This window comes from Coturnix japonica, chromosome Z, assembly GCF_054131305.1.
Source record: "Coturnix japonica strain WE chromosome Z, WE-NBRP24, whole genome shotgun sequence".
Classification (NCBI taxonomy): Eukaryota; Metazoa; Chordata; class Aves; order Galliformes; family Phasianidae; genus Coturnix; species Coturnix japonica.
The window spans coordinates 63,286,890-63,303,523 of record NC_140702.1 but is presented as its reverse complement, the minus strand read 5'-3'; the positions used below and the strand labels follow the sequence as shown (position 1 = coordinate 63,303,523).

The following is a 16,634-nucleotide window of genomic DNA, read 5'->3' as shown; positions in this document are numbered from 1 at the left end:
GTTCCCCTGTTCAAAACACACTGCAGAAAAACTGCAGAGGAAATAGGCAGGTGGCAGAGGGGCACACATAGCTTTCTGCCCAGGAGAAACAAAGTTTTTCACTTTTGAAGATCCCTATAGAGAGAGAGATCTTTATATGGTCAGCAAATATCTGAATAATTCATGAACTAAGTGTCACTGAAGTATATGATAGGACACCATGTCTTTAAACTGAATGCAAGAGGAGTTTGATGCAATAGGATGTAAAAGAGGAAAGCTTGAAGAATTTGAAATGGAGTTAAAAGGAAAATCTGTGGAGGCTGCAGTCTTGATGGCTGCTAGAGAGGAAAGAGCTGTGTTTTATGTGCACTGGGGTTTTCCTATCCTAGCACACGGCAGCAAGATCTGGCCATACTCCTTGTCCTAGAGAATGATGTGATGATGGGCAGCACTGGTCCTAAAACAGCATCACTCCCTGCTCTGCCATGTGTGCCCTTCCATCCCCTTTCACTTTTGTTGTAGGAGAGCAGCTCCAAGGCAGAAAACTGGCATGCAAGGTGTCTATTTTAAAATAATTTGTTGTAGAGTATAGAATGCTTAGATACAAGGCAGTACTTCTCCAGAACAAAAGCTGCTCTTTGAAACATGAGGAGGGGGAGCGGGTAGGAAATATCTCTGCTGGTGCTTTGGGAAAGGAGAAGCAGCAAACTATAACTCTCTAAATGCCTGTTCCCTACTGCATGTATCACTGTGTGGGAATTTGGCGCTAGCAGCAGCACCCCACCGCAGCACAGAACAAAGCATGAGCAATGCAGCTGTGCAGCATCACAGGGAATGTGTTGGGGGGGATGCAAATAACACAGGTGCTGTGATTGGTTCCTTTAAAGGAAAAATAAATAAATAAATAAATTCCTGTCTGAGCTCTTTTATAGAGTGTCTGAAAAGCTTCCAGATGGGGAGCTTCCCTGCATGCACATTTGCAGTCTTCTTGGTGAATTCTGGTGATTCTCTCAGGCTGGATTTGGGAGCAGGAGCTTCTGCTCAGTGGGCTGAGAAGAAAGCAGGTGAAAAGACCATGAGAACATCTGACCTGGCAAGGGGGCTCAGGCATCCCAGGTACCTGTCTGAGAAAGGACTGGGACATGGACTCCAACCTCTTTGCTGGTCTGGACCACACTGAGTGAAAGGAAATTGCCTCAGGCTGCATAAACAAAGGTTGATCTGAAACTAATGCCTCCTATTTATTTCCATGGAAACTACAACTGATAAGGCATACACAATAACAATCTTTGATAGAGCGAATTCTCAGCTACAAAGCACCATTTTGCTACCATCATGTCACAGCTGTAACAATCTGTACCAGCAGAGTTGACCCACTGTTGCAGTCTCCATTGCTGAAATGCACAATCCACTGCCTCACTGTGCTCACATCCACTAGTTGATCTCCATAAATGTTACACAAGCTTTGATGAATGTCAGTGAGTACCTTTTTTTTTCACATGGAGGAACTCAGAGACATGTCTTTGCGTCATCCACACTTCCATGTCAGACACAATTCTGTCTGGCTGCCCTTCTGCTGCCATCTGTCACACAGCAACAACATGTAATAAAATACTGGTGGGAAAGTTCAGCCTCTGCTGCCTTACCACTGATATCCACCTCTGACATCACAGGCCAATATAATTAAACAGGAGATGTTAATTTCAGAGCAGGCCTCATCAATTATAAAATTATATACAATATGCAATATATATAAATAATAGTTATAAAATATATAACAAACAAAATTTATTTGAATCTTTCATGCTTTTTATTAAAACAAACAAAGAGAGCAACAAAACACCGAACTAGTGGGATATGTGACCCTGTTTTTGTGAAGCTAATGCATCAGTCCCTGGTTCCATGGCACTGGCTGCATCATCCTTGAAAATAATTAGTTGGTCACAAATTTACATACAAAGAAAAAGTGATGATGTGAATAAGTCATGACTGTGAAGGGTTTTATCACAATGGGAAGCATGTCTGTGTATCTTCTGCTGTTAACAGGACTGACCCAAAACGCACACAGCTCTTTGCTGTAAGTTGGGCCACATGAGGCCTGTAGGCTGTGGGTTGGACTTGTCTGGATTGGGAAAAGGTGGACAGTGCATGGCAGTGTGCTTAGTCTTATTTTCTCAGGATTTGGCCCAAGGTGGGCTGCTCACATGCTGAGCCCATTTGTTAACCACATTGCATATCAGCCAGCACGTATCATAAACTTGGCATAACCCTGGTACTACAGCAGAATCAATCACTGACAGTCCTATCTCATATATATATGTGCTATGGAGGAGAGAGACTGCCCACCCTATGATCACCATTGCCCAGTACTGACTTTCTGACAAGGCAAAAACCAGGCTTCTGAATCTGGGACAACTTCACAAGCTTTTGCATATTTGCTATATGCACTCTGTAAGTTCTTGGGACAGGTGAGCAGCTATCTGGTGGGTTTTGCCACTGTTGGGTTCTGCATTGCATTTCAAGTTCGCAGAGGTGGAATCCAGGGAACAGCAGGGACAAAATTCACACCTGTGCCCTTGCTGTTCCCAGTCCTCCTGCAGGGACCTGCTGGGCAGGCAGGGAAACAAGTGTCCATGGTGCTCCACATTGTTTGCAGCAGGTTGACAGGGAGCATGTAGTTAAATAAGTAAACTAAAGGTAAAAGATTAAAACTGCTGTAAAAAAAGGCCACTGAGATGCTGCTAGCATTGCTGGGCCTTTGTGTCTCTCTTTGTAGCGTAATCCTCTTCCCGAATCTAATCTCAGGTCTTGGTTTTCTTCTTAATTTTCCACATTCACCCTGAAAGACACTCTGCTTTCCATGGAAAAGATGCCCTTGCTGCCAGAATTGGGTGGGATGAGGCAGGCTCTGTGGTGAGCTGTGGAATCCAGGGGATGGTCAGGAAAAAAATAGAAGGTGTTGTCAGGGGAGAGGGATGCCCAGTGGGGCAGAGGCCATGTTATGGGAACTGCTGCCCGCCTGCCTGCCTAATGCCCTGCCAAAGGCGGAGAGGGCCTGTTTTAGACCCAGCTCAGGCCAACTCTGCTGCTGGGGCCACTGGTGGATAGGTTTGCTCAGGTCATTATAGGGCAAAATAAGTAAAAATGTAAAAGAAAAAAAAAAAAAAAAAAAGAAAGCAGAAAGAGATTACAGTGGAAACTCAAGCCAGACCTAGTGGTGATCCCTACTGTAGGCAAAGCTTTATATGTTGGCAACAGTGTGTCCTTGGCAGCCAAAAGGAAGGGACCAGAGGCTCTTCTTTATCTGAGTCCCTAAACTTGGCACTGGGGAGTCAGGAGGAGGCTGTTGGAGGTGGCTGCCCTGGGACCCAGTGTGTTATCTTGCCAGAATTGTTTGCCAAACCACTATTTTCATCACACAGGTTCTGCTTTTGGGAAAACCCTTTAAAGCAGAGGCTAAAACACTGCTGCAGCCTACTCAAGGAGAGCAGCAATCCCATCTCATCACTAAATCACATCTGGTTTCAGGAGCTTGCTGTGGAGGGGGTGGCTCTCCCACTTGCTCTGTGTTTTCCATGGTGTGTTACACAGTGGGACTTTGTCCCCACAGTGGGGCCAAGACCTCTGTACCTGGGCTTACCAAGTGCCAGCAGCACTGGGGCTGGCTGAATCCTGTGGCCTCGCTGGCCTGTAAGAACCGAAGGCCCTCAGTGGTGTCCCTACACAGCCTGGTAAGGACTCCCAGGTTGTTAGGAGCTGGGCCTGGATATGATCTATCAGTAAAATAATAAAAATATCACCTCTTCAGTCCCTTTTTTACCCCCTTTGTTCTGCCAGCTCCAAATTGCCTGCCACAGAGACTGCCAGGCAGCACTGTGGGCTGAGTGTCCCCATTTCTCTTGAATTTTCCCTCACTGTCAGAGCATTATTCTTTGTTTATTGTGTGCAGGACAAAGAAGACGTTGTTCCTCTCCTCCCTCTGTCTTTTTTAAGCTTCCCTCAGCCTTCCTCTCTAAAGGAACACCAGTGTTGTTCTCCCTGTTCACCGGTTGCATTTTCCAGCACCACATATGACAGTGAGACGCCGGGAGTGGGAGTGGGGACGTAGTGAAGGTCACCGTGGGGCAGACAGCCACAAAAACTGTGACTGGGTGGAAGAAAAGGGACCGCAGAACATAAGGCTGCCTCACAACTCAGAGGCTTTCCACACTTTCTATTTTCTTTTCTTTTCTTTTCTTTTCTTTTCTTTTCTTTTCTTTTCTTTTCTTTTCTTTTCTTTTCTTTTCCTTTCTCTTCTCTTCTCTTCTCTTCTCTTCTCTTCTCTTCTCTTCTCTTCTCTTCTCTTCTCTTCTCTTCTCTTCTCTTCTCTTCTCTTCTCTTCTCTTCTCTTCTCTTCTCTTCTCTTCTCTTCTCTTCTCTTCTCTTCTCTCTTCTTGCAGATTCGTAAGTAGTTTCCAGTGGCAACAGCAGCAGCTTCTGTGGTAACTTTCTGTGGATGTTAGATTTCCCCTCACTTTTCTCCATCAAGATTTCATTCAAATTACCACAATACTGCTTACTACTAGAGCTAACAAATGGCAGACACACAGGGATGCTGCAACCTTTATTCACGTATTACAACAGCAAATGCAGGGAAACACTGGATGTGAATGCTATAGACAGTGATGTGTTAGGAGCAGGTAGCACTGAAGGAACAGAGAAAATAAAGTTAGCATGCAGCATAAAATGATGCATGCAGCAATGAAGCCAGGAAACACTGACAGCACAAAGCCCACTTTACACCCATGCCTGGTGAAGAACAGAAATCCCAGTCATCCATCACTAACCAACCTGTATACTGAAACAGTAAACTTACACTGTTCAGAAGGCCCTACCACTACTTGAAACTCACGGTCCTGTTGGCTCTATGGTTTTAAATCTTTTAAGTGCCTGCATTAATAGTTCCCAGTTATTAAATGCATTCAGAATGGAAGGCTCCAGATCACAACTAGCTTGAAATATTTTTTCCATAGTTACTGTACATTGTAAATGCAGCACAAAAAGGTGTTGTCAGTAGAAATCACTGATTTCTACATTGACTTTGTGACTAGAAAACAAGCATGCACCTAAAAGTGAATCTTTGCAATCAGAGGACTTGCCACATTCATGGTAAGACGCACTACTGGGATATCTGCCTCATCAGATCTTCAAGTAGTGGTGGAGCAGGGCTGGTGCTGATCATGGGGAGATCAGAGACTACACTGTGTATTCAAGAGCCTGTGCTCTCAGCTGCTGTTGTATGTAGTCATTGCAGTGGAAGAGATCAGCAGCATAGCTGGTCTGCAACCTTTGTACGTGATATGCTGTTATGGCACTTATGTATCTGCATAGTACTGAGCCAGTGTGTTACTTGCTGGTTCAGGTGCTGTGCTTAAATCACAGAATCATAGAAGCTCAAAGTTTGGAAAAGACCTGCAAGATCATCCAGTCCAAATGTCCACCTGCAACCAATATCTCCCACCTGCAACCAATATCTCCCACTAAACTATGTCACTTAGTACAACATCTGAACATTTCTTGAACAGCTCCAAGGACAGTGACTCGACCATCTCTGTGGGTAGTTCATTCCAGCCTCTGACAACTCTTTCAGAGATAAAAATTTTCCTAACATTCAAAATGAATCTCCCTAATGTAACCTGAGGACATTCCCTCTAGACCTATCACTTGTTACACCAGAGAAGAGGCCAACCCCTACATCACCACAGCCTCCCTTCAGGTGGTTGTAGAGAACAATAACATCTCCCCTGAGCCTTCTCTCCTCCAGTCTAAACAAGCACAGTTCCCTCAGCTACTCCTCATAAATCTAGATGAGACACAAAATTCCATGGACATCGCTAGAAGAACAAATAAGCATTGTGGCATAAATATCTTCAAATGTAAGGCCAATATTGCAGCCACCATCACCTGATCATCTTAGTTCCCCTAGGAGATCTTGTGTCCTATGCCACCCAAACCAACCCCATGGCGCTCATCCAGGACCACTTCTTCCTGCCACATCCTCCTCCATCCTGGAATAGGGATGTCCACTACACAGAACCATCCATTAGAGGGAGCTGTGTCTCCTCACCTCTACAAACCCTCAGCTCTGAAAACAAATCTCAACCCCCAGTTGTTAGAGCCATATACTGAGGAAGACACAGGTAAGGGAGGCAGCCCACTTCTTCTCTTCACACTGTAGGACATAAACCAGAAGAGCTTCAGTGTACGCTGTACATACATGCTATGAAATGCTGTGTTTAGGAGAAGCAGCTCGGACAGTATTTGCGTTACTCTACTGATCACAAAGCCAAGGCAGCGCTGCTTGCCAGATCCTGAGGTTATTTATTCTGGCACAACGTTAAAATAACTCTGTTTACACTGGAGCATGAGGAGAATTTAACTCTTACTTAAAAATAAACATGCAGGCAAGGAATATCAAAACATGTAAGAGCGTAAGAAAATATATTTATTGAATTCCATGGCAATACTATGATAAAATTGTTAAATACATGCATATTTTTAGACACACAAGCATTACAACAGGAATTACAACAGCCAAGCAAACTAGTTTTAAAACATTTGCAAAGTTGGTGTCTCAGGTTAGTCTCGTGTGTCATCTAGCCCACTGGAATATTATTTCCCCATTGTGATCCAGTGCTTCCATTTTCAAGCATGCACTTGTTTAATTGCTACGCTAATAAGTTTTCTTGTTGATACACACTGTTGAATCACTATTTTATACGGTATACTACAACTTCATTAAAGTGCTGTATGATTATTTCAAATTGTGAGAATCTTTTTTGAGTAACAGATTTGGAAGCTGGAAAACTTTGATATCATTCAACAACAGAACTAGGTTAAAAGACTGGTTAGGTTTAGTGCATTAGGATGACTGTTTTGACAGTATGATTTATTGATTTATTCTCAGGACTAGTTTCTATAGGTGAACATTTCAAATTGGCAAACAATACTTTCACTACTAATTAACAAAAGTCCATTAAGATAGTTGTAAAAATAGAACACAAAACCATCTCTAAAAAATTATTTATGCTGTAAAAAGACGGTATAAAAAGAGCTAAAAAAAAAAACAAAAAAAAAAAACAACCAAAAAAAACAAAACAAAACTCCAAACATTGAACCATTGAACCTGTTCACAGTATATATTTTAAAAGTTACAGCATTAGAGTACAACAAATTTTTGGGTGACTTGCATGACTCCACCAATTCTGCTGCTTTGTGTGCCACTTCTGAAGTTTGAACTACCACTAGCATCAGGTAGGGTTTCAGATGAGAGTTATCTTCCTTTTTGGTCATCTGACAGGCTACAAAGCTTACAGTTTTGTTCACCATAAGCCACTTTAAATCACATGAAGGAAACACTGTCATGGTGAAGTTTGAGGATTGTTTTGTGTCTGTATTTGTATTGCTACTGAAAGGCATGAGACTTTACAAGTGTCTATTTTACTCTGCCCACTTTGAGCTTTTTGAGTTTTTCTCAGCCCAAATAAGGAAAATGAAAACATTCAAATTTTACGCAGCCTCTGGTTAAACTTTACTCTCTGGGCACTATAATTTGCACATTAAACCAAATGAGTTGCAAAGTTATTGAAATGTGCGGCTGGCAGAGTGTTCATGGAAGCTCTGCATCTACTACTTTAGCAGCCTGCTTTCTGGTAACACCAGTCAAAGTGCAGATTTGGGACTGTTCAAAATCCTCCCTAGATATGCTGTTAGGGAATATAGTAAAAGATGAGGGTGCTAATTGCTCTAGCTCACCATGGTGTCACCCTGACACAGGGAGAGAGTGAGACTGGCAAGGGATTAACCCCATCCTTTGCAGCACCCTGCTCACTGACCAGCTCACCTGTTGAGCTTCCCGGTGAAGCTCAGTCCCAAATATTTTCTATTTACTTTCTTTGTTGAAAAAGTGAGAGAAGTCGATAGACATTTTTATTGGGGGTTGGGTGGTGGAGAGAAAGCATTGTTATGCACACTGGGACAACTTGTAAAGTCACAGAAAACCCTGCCAACATCATTTGAGGTTTGTTTGCATAACGTGCAAAGAGGAAATAAACACTAGCATTGAAACACTGGGGAAAATCCAGAGTTATATAAATGATGGAGGAGGGGGGGGAAAACTGTTATGGAAGAAACTGTTTTCCAGCTTCTAGGAAGATATTTAAAAACTTAAAAGAGGCATGAGGAAATGAGCTTTTAAACACTCCAATGTTCCTCAATCTCTGTATGCAACATTTGGGGTCAGAGAATGTGCTCCGAGGCTTGCTAATGACAAGTCAAAGAAGAATCCAACAACAAATCTGCAGATGTGCTGACAGCATCTCTAAACATCAGTCACACAGAAACATCAGCACAAACTCTGTGTAGGATGCTGGGAGATGCAGATGGAGCAATTTCCCCTACGCTCAGAAAAATCATGCTTTGGGAATCATAAGCCAATACACACCTAGGTACATCATGCTGCAATCATATATTTGCATGAAAAGTTAGGACCTTAGTATTAAAAATTCTGATGCCATTTGATTTGGAGTCTTCATCAAAGCCTGTGGCAGAGCAAAGGATGTTATTTACATGGGAAGTTCTTGATAGATTTACGGTACAGAGCCTTGTTAGCAACTTGAATCTTGAAATACTACATTTTTTTTCCTGCATATCTCAAATTCTTTTTACTGTATTTTCATCTACTTGTAGACACAAATATGCTATTTACAAAGAAATTATTGTCTAAAAAAGAGGATACAATTTCTCATCACCTTTTAGTAGTGATATTCAAATACCTTCTCCTTTCAACAAATCCAGTTACCCTCAGTTTTGCTACCATTTACGTTCAATTGAGTGTGTAGGGTAGTATAAGAGGGAATATCACTGCCTTCAGCTCTAGCTTTATTCTGTTGAACTTGTCCAAAACAAAAAAGGATAGAAGATACCTGAATGTGCCCCTTCAGAGCAGCCTGAAACTTGCGTTGAGCAGTAGCATCCTGTTGCCCTGTGCCCAGCAAAGGAAAGTTCTGGTCCCCCTCATAAATCAAAGGTGAAGAAACATGTTGCTTTTGCCAATTGTGTTATGATGGATGACATGACTACTGATTTCCTTTGAGAAACAGCTTACCCATGAAAGCAGCAACTATGGATAACAGAGTCAGCAACAACAGCACATACCACTGATTAGGTCCTAAGTCTGCATTTGCAGCCACCACATATCAGGGGAGATAATTCACTGCCCATCTGTAATATTAGCTTACTTTTTTGTTGAAATATTTACTAGTAGTTCTGTGAGGTATATTGCATTCAAATTTACAACTCCAGAATTTAACACACAAACTCAAGATCCCAAGTATGTTCCTGTATATCAGTCAGAACAACAAAAACAATGAACGAGACAAATAGAAGAGTGCATGATGTTACATCAGACATGACTGATGTTCCATGCATGAAATGCGAAGTGCTAAAAATCGTAACAAAAACCAAACCCAACTGTCACATATGACAAGCATGGCTCAAAATATAAAGCAGCAATACTGGTGACTTGCTTCAGAAAGAAACAGCTTGACATTGGCACCCTGCATCTCTGGACATTGATTCAATCAGAGGACTGAAGCACTGAGTTAGGAGTGAAGTGTTTTGGACAAAAGCTCTTCTACTCAGAACCCTCCTGGATTTTTTTTTCTTTTCCCTTTTTTAATTTCCTATTCTTCTAGGAAAAAACAAAAAGCAAAAAGTCAAAAGAATTAAAACAAAATAGATGGTCGTTAAAGGAAACAGATATTTCAGAAAATGATGGAAATGCATTACATTTAGTTTCCTAATACACCTTTCAAGAACATAGGAAAGGGGTTTTGCTCACATCTAATTTGACCACAGAGACTCACTGAGAAGCCCAAAGGCACAAGTACAAGGAGACAGATCTCCTTTGAAGCCCAAAGTTTCAGTCTTAAAACTGGCATCAATAAATCTAGAGGCTAAACAGCACCATGCTTTGAAAGTGCTTTTGGTATGGAAGACTTTCTTAAACACACTTCATTGGTTCAACAAACCTCTTGAGCTCAAAAAGCAAGTCTATTCTTTGATGGTCCTTGTTCATTCTTATGGCTCCACACACCCACACCAAGGGTGTCACCACATGGACACTAAATAAGCACATATCCTCTCACTAATACAGTACATGGATTTACTGCAGAAGATTTAAGACAGACATCTGAAAGGTGTCCTTGCTGGTAGTGTACAGGCGAAGCCCCACTGCAGGGCTACCAACCAAGACTAAAGATATGGTAAGCCTTTGCTCTTAATGGGACCCTTCTGCCCTACATCCTGGAAACTGGAACACAAATCAAGTAAAGTTTAAAGAAAATTAGAAAAAGCAATGGATAATTAAGCAAGAGTGCTTTGGTTACGTTAAAGATGACCCTGTATTAGGGGAACTCTCTACTACATAATCTTTGTGAAATAATGATTTTGCCCTTACTGAAAATGAAGAGCAACATGAAGGAAAACTTGAATATGTGATACTTGTGTTGAACCAATTCTCCTTGAAGGCACTGCAAAAGGTGTTAGGTTGCCCCCTATGAGCTTTAAGTGCTCCCTGGCTTCCAGTCTGCCGAGTTAAAAACTGCCAGAATTTGGTCTGGTGTTGCTTCTTGCAAAATGCAACCATAAGAAAGCAGTGTTGTTCTCTGAGATCAGCTATTCTCCTACAGAGCTTTCCTTTTTCCTGAGGATCTTCATATAACAGTAATTGCTCCCCTGTACTGAGAAACTGCTCCACTAAACAATAATGTAACAAACCACTACCCGTGCCCTCTGTTCTAAACATCTTCTGCTTTCAGTTAAAAGCACATGTCAGCACAATCTAAAATTCATTAGAACATAAATATATTTAGAAAATTAAAAAAAAAATAAAATAGGACATAATTGCTGCCTAGCTATCAAGCACAAAGAGTACAACTGTGTCCTTTTATGTATTAATGTAGTGTTTGAATAACAAGCAGTAATAGGTTAGGCAGGAAACTTTCAATTGTAGGGATGCCTGGTAACAGATGGACACCAGCTATTCACACTGCCTTACTTTTCATTTGCAGCTCTGTTCATTCCAAATTTCATCCTCTAGAGCAGAATCCTATCTGCACTTCCCATTTTTCAGACAGACTGTGTATTCTGTCAGGCCCACAAATACATCTAAACTTACTGTCTTTATATTTCACTCTTCCAGAAGTCATATAACAGTTGTTAGTGATGATGGTTTGGAAGCTACTTAGTGTTTTGCCTTTAGTGTTCTGTCAGCTTTGAAAACCCTCTGTGTTTTAATTCTATGGAGATGCCAGAGACATGTCAGTATCTGAAACTGCACCACCCATTGCAGTGATTAGGTTTAACCTAATGCTTAGTTTTACTTTGATGGCCAGGTTACATGGTTCTGTAGACCAAACATCTGCTAAGCTTAGCCACCTTTCTGGTCTGTTCTCACACCATAACAGCAAGCAACTTAGTCAATCCAGCCTCCTTATCTGTTAAAAATCTCAGTTTGAAATCCATTCATCCATCTTATTTTTTTCAGATGCCACAAGCTGGTTCAGGAAATTGAAATCCACATAAAGATTTGGTTAGCATTTTATGGAGACCCTTTTTGATCAAGCACTTAAAGATCTGATCTCTCTTCACTGTGTTTTACAATGTGGAATAGGTATGTTAGAAAGCACTTTGTATTGTGAGCTAGTGAAACTCTGTGTGCTACAGCTGGAAAGTTACACAGTGAAATACTGCAATTACAGTTGCCTAAATATGCATACATGAAAAAAAAAATCAAAAATGATTGTTCAGAAAACTTATTTAAGCATACAAATTTACATCATTTAGGATATCTTTGCATCACATGTCTAGTAAAGGAGAGGTAGAATTAGTGGCCTTAAAACCTCTTAAGGTTTCTGCCACTACAGAAATCCCCCTTAGCACTCCTAGATAGGATTTGTAGGAAAAGGTCATGTTGGGTGGACAATGTGGAGAACAGCCAGGCAGCAGGTAGCAAAGCTAACATAATGAAGACCATCCAAAGAGCAATTTGTTCACACGGAGCTGTAGTACAACTTCTGATTTCTGGTGCCAAATGGCTTGGACAACTACTGTCAGTGGTCAGAGATTTCCCCATGGCTCACATAACTGCATAATGCAAAGACTCCTGAATACTGTGGGGGAATGGAATAGAGCATGACTTTGAGGCAGGAGATCTGGAGCTCAAACTATAAAATACAAAATGCATTAGTGCAATACATCAAGAAATATTAACTCCTAAACCAAAGGACAGAAAAAGTATAAAGTATTCTAAGATTGTTTTTCATTTCTTTTTTTTCTCTTTTTTTTTTTTTCTTTTTTCTTTTTTTTTCTTTTTTTTTTCTTTTTTTAAACTTCATGCAGTTCTTGTTGAGGTTTAAATCAGTGTTACACTTTTTTTCCCAAGTTCGTACCCCTGAGTCAAACATTGAATAAACATTGTACAGTAGGTACAGAAACTAGTATCTAGTTAAAAAGCAACAGATTTGAATGGCCATTGCTTCCAAAGTGTTAAACAGTGACAATACCCTTTTATATGGGAGAAAAGTGGAACTTTGATTTGTTGTTAGTTTTTCACTAGGTAAAAGATCTCAAGAGTGTCTAACCATATCCGTATCAAACATTAGGCTGAAGTTTTCAGTAAATGAAATCTTCAAATGAGCATACCTTTTGGGACTACACCATTTGAGTATGCACAGTTGAGAACAACTACAACAAAGCAAAGCAATCTTTCCAAGTTATGAGTTGTAAGAGATCATATTAGCCTTCAAACACTATCTGAATGTAGGCAGAGTTCTCTGACTATATTTATCAGGAGATCTAAACTCAATACTGCTTATATCCAATATAGTTTACTACAGTAATAACTAAATTGCTATAATTCTGGCCTCAGCCACTATTAAAATGGAACATCAACACCTTCACTAACTTAAACATGGTAACATTCACCTTACTAGAACCTCTGCTGACTGTCTCCAAGAATAATGCGTGTTTTTTGCACTTTTTCATCCTTTCTTTACAACATCAGGAACAAGAGCTTATTTAGAAGGCAGGTTCAGGTGCAACGATGACTCACTGTTAATCATTTGGCTTGTTCTGAAAAAAATGTGTGAAGGACCACCCTGTGTTATTGGGCTTGGGAGAGTCTTCATCATCTTTTGGGGGAAGCAGAAACTGTCGGGAATTAATGGAGCATGGGCTCCCAAAAGATGCATTTTCATTGTTGCTTTCAACTGATCCAGGAGAGTCTGGAGTGTCCATGTTCCAGGTGTTTGTGTTTGCTTGAGGTCTGTAACCTGCTGTTTTATCTGATTCTTCCTCAGCAGGTGAGCAACTTTCTATTTTCAGAGCACTAACAGGCAGCTGCATTTGTGGCTTATAGCCAGCGGTAGTCACTAAGTCTATTTCTGACTCCTCTTCTGGTTTAATTTGAGGCTGATACATTGACTGAATGTCAATGTAAACCACCTGAGATAGCCCCACAGGTTCATCCATAGGGGGATTTGATATTTCCTCTTCAATAATAGGGGGGCAGTAGGACACAACCACGTGGTTTTCTGTTTCAGAGTCAGATCCATCTTCAGGTACAGTGGTGTCTGTTGTTGCAGACATCATCTCAGTGTCTTCGATTTTGGGAGCTGCAGACTGCGTTTCCACCACTTCAACACTATTTGGGGTACAGGGATTCATTTCCAGTGTTTTAAGTGACTTATTCCCCTGAAGTGAGAAAAAGGAGAAGGTAGAGTCTAAGCTAAAAGGCCTGGAAACTTTGAGAGTAACAGCTTGCCCAAATTAAACCTGCATGCTGGCTTGTGTCATGCACTCATTCCAATCAATCAATCAATCAATCAATCAATCAAGAAATGCTTTGATTTTTATTTTCTGGCTCCTGACACATCCTTGTTCATGTTAAAACTATCTCAGCCACCTTAAAAAGACTCCAGACCTGGCTGTAAGTGTTTGAGAACTGTTTCCCCAAATATCAGCTTTTTATAATCCATTCCAAAAGTTTATCTAAATGTTACACTGAGTTCCAGTTATGGTGCCCACTATAGATTACTACACTTTCTACTTCCCTTACTACTATGACAAAGATAATAACTACCTGGAAGTAACATAGTCATCTACTGAGAGTTTCTATTAGTGTGGCAGGACAGAAATGCATCAGCTCTTTCCTGGTTCAAACTTCCTAAGAGACTACATCAACATTATAGTTTCAGACGTAGTTCGACAAGAGTTGCACAGTATCTTGTCACGTTCCTCTTTGCCATAGAGTTGTTTTACAATTGGAGAAGAAGACTCAAACCCTAAAACTTCTTTGCTCAGTGTCTTCTAAAAGTTTAAAATGCTAGATTTAAAATAAAGGTTACCTCACAGATGTTCTTCTGAAACTGCAGTGCCTTACTGTTCTCAGGATTTGGGATCTCTGGATAAAACGTTTCTTTGATCCTTAAAGAGGAGAGAAAGAATTTATTAAAGTCACCAGGCCCCAAAACACATTGCCAATACACTGAAGGGGTCAGAACATTTCATTTTAATTTAGAATCCTGAAGACTTCTGGTATAAAGATTCAGTGTCTTATACTTTCTCTGAGTATTTAATGGAAATAACAGCAAACCATTTTGTTTTCTTTTTTCTTTTTAAAAACAAAACAAACAAACAACAACAACAACAAAAACTAGGGAACTTATGATATGTTTATGAGAAGGCAAAGGTGAGATGGTGAGATGTCTACCAGGGTGTCTGTGGATAGCTCACAGATTATGCTTTGGAAAACAATTCATAAACACAGGAAGACAGGCTCCTGTACAACCTTTTTTGCATTCCTAATTCTCACATTGCTGACTCAGTTTCTTCCTTGCCATCTAGAATATCATTTTGCCACTTTCTTTTACATAAGATCTGTAAAAGTCCACTAACATATTTGGGTACACGGCAAACAGGAAATTACTCAAAAACACCAGTGCTAAAACAAACTTATTCAGAAAAAGTTCAGAACTGAATGCAGATATTTACCATTCCCTTTTTCTATAGCAAAAGATGCTTGCCACCACTCCAAGCAGAACAACCACTGCCACAGGGGTGAGAACTGCAATGATTAGACCTACAGCTGGGGGACAGAAAAAAGAAAAGGTATTAAAGACATCCAAAGTTTCCATCAAGCTTTATGACTTTTCTAACAACCTCACAGAATAGAGTCTATCCCACCTAAACAGAAACTCAGCTAACAGTGACCCATAAACACTGACCTATACCATAAACTTCACCTTTTCTGGAAGACCAGAAGTCCATCCATAAATAGAACTGATTCAGTGAGAGCTACAGAAACCAGCCCATTATTTCTCTCTGATTGCTTAATCGCAAATGCGCAATACAGGACAGATTGCCACTGCAATTTCTGTTCTCAGTAGGCACTGGAACAGCACTTTCAGGTTACTTGATCTGGCTAAATCTCTGGTAATGGCTCTTAAAGGCCAACCACTCTGCATAAGCTGCACTGCCTTTTATATGATTTACATTGCTTCTAATTCCCAGGGTTGCTCTATGATACATTTCCACTGCCTTCCTCTGTTGATGTTAAGTGCCTTACGTTTGATTTTTCATGTATTTTTGTTTCACCCCAGTGTTTAGTCTTCCTTTCACATGACTTTTTTTTTTTTTTTTTTTTTGTGTGTGGGTTTTCTTTTGTTTGTTTGTTTTTTGTTTTTGTTTTTTTGGGTTTTTTTGGGTTTTTTTTTAATTTTTGTTCCCCAGGTCAGTCTCTTTTTCTAACTATCTTTCAGAGTTTGTTTCTGTCAGGGGATTGATAAAACTGAATTAAAAGCAGAGAGGCATCTGTTTATAATTCTGAAACGGGTAAATATTTCCACAATGTGTTTCTTCCCATCACGTATTAACAGATAGATATTCTTCATGGGAAACTTGACAAAAACAACAAACTGCTTAAAAAGACTCCATACTACAGTAGAAGTCTGTAAGATATTTTTTCTGCATACATTAGCCTGAATTACAAAGTAGCTGTAATAAGAAAGGACTTTTTTCTCACTTTGAACTGTATCATTTTTTGTGTTTTAAAAAAAAAAAAAAAAAAGGAACTAAATAAAAACAAAAATAGGCACATACTATCTAAAGTAACCAGGAAAAAAAAAACAACCAACAAGAACACCTCAGTTTTACATACACTGGACAGCCCCTGCGCTAACAAACATTAATGAATAGGGATATTCAACTTACAGTCTTCCTTTGTCACCACATACAGACTGTTTGGAGGGCTCAACCCACCAGCAGTGTAGGCTTGTAGGTCTAGCTGGTAACTTGTTTTGCCTTGAAGATCAAGTATTTTCAGAGACTTCTTTGTTAAGTCAGTGATATTCTTAACTTTAAGTTCTGGATTCCCTGTTTGTTTAGAAGAAAGATAAACATTCACTGTAAAAAAGGATTCAGAGAGACATCCTCAGCAACAGCAAGACTTTCTTTAAGTCAACTTACTAAACCCAAGAAGTTGTCTGCGTAAAGCAAAACTGAAGCAGAGAATCCCGGTCATGACTCATGGCTGTAGGGCAGCAAACACCACAGGA

General features: G+C 40.4%; 1 protein-coding gene across 6 annotated transcripts in view; it reads right to left on the bottom strand.

Annotated features, from left to right (window-relative positions):
• Positions 1-6,442: 6,442 nt before the first annotated feature.
• Positions 6,443-16,634, bottom strand: part of LIFR (LIF receptor subunit alpha) — a 90,202-nt gene continuing 80,010 nt past the window's right edge. For all 6 annotated transcript variants that reach the window (XM_085528794.1, XM_015848485.3, XM_085528795.1 and 3 more), the window contains 4 exons: positions 16,291-16,452; positions 15,073-15,166; positions 14,427-14,505; positions 6,443-13,773 (listed from right to left, as the gene is read on the bottom strand). In XM_085528794.1, coding sequence (XP_085384920.1) covers positions 13,135-13,773; positions 14,427-14,505; positions 15,073-15,166; positions 16,291-16,452 — 974 coding nt within the window. In that variant the 3' untranslated portion in view covers positions 6,443-13,134. The remainder of the gene's footprint in view (positions 13,774-14,426; positions 14,506-15,072; positions 15,167-16,290; positions 16,453-16,634) is intronic.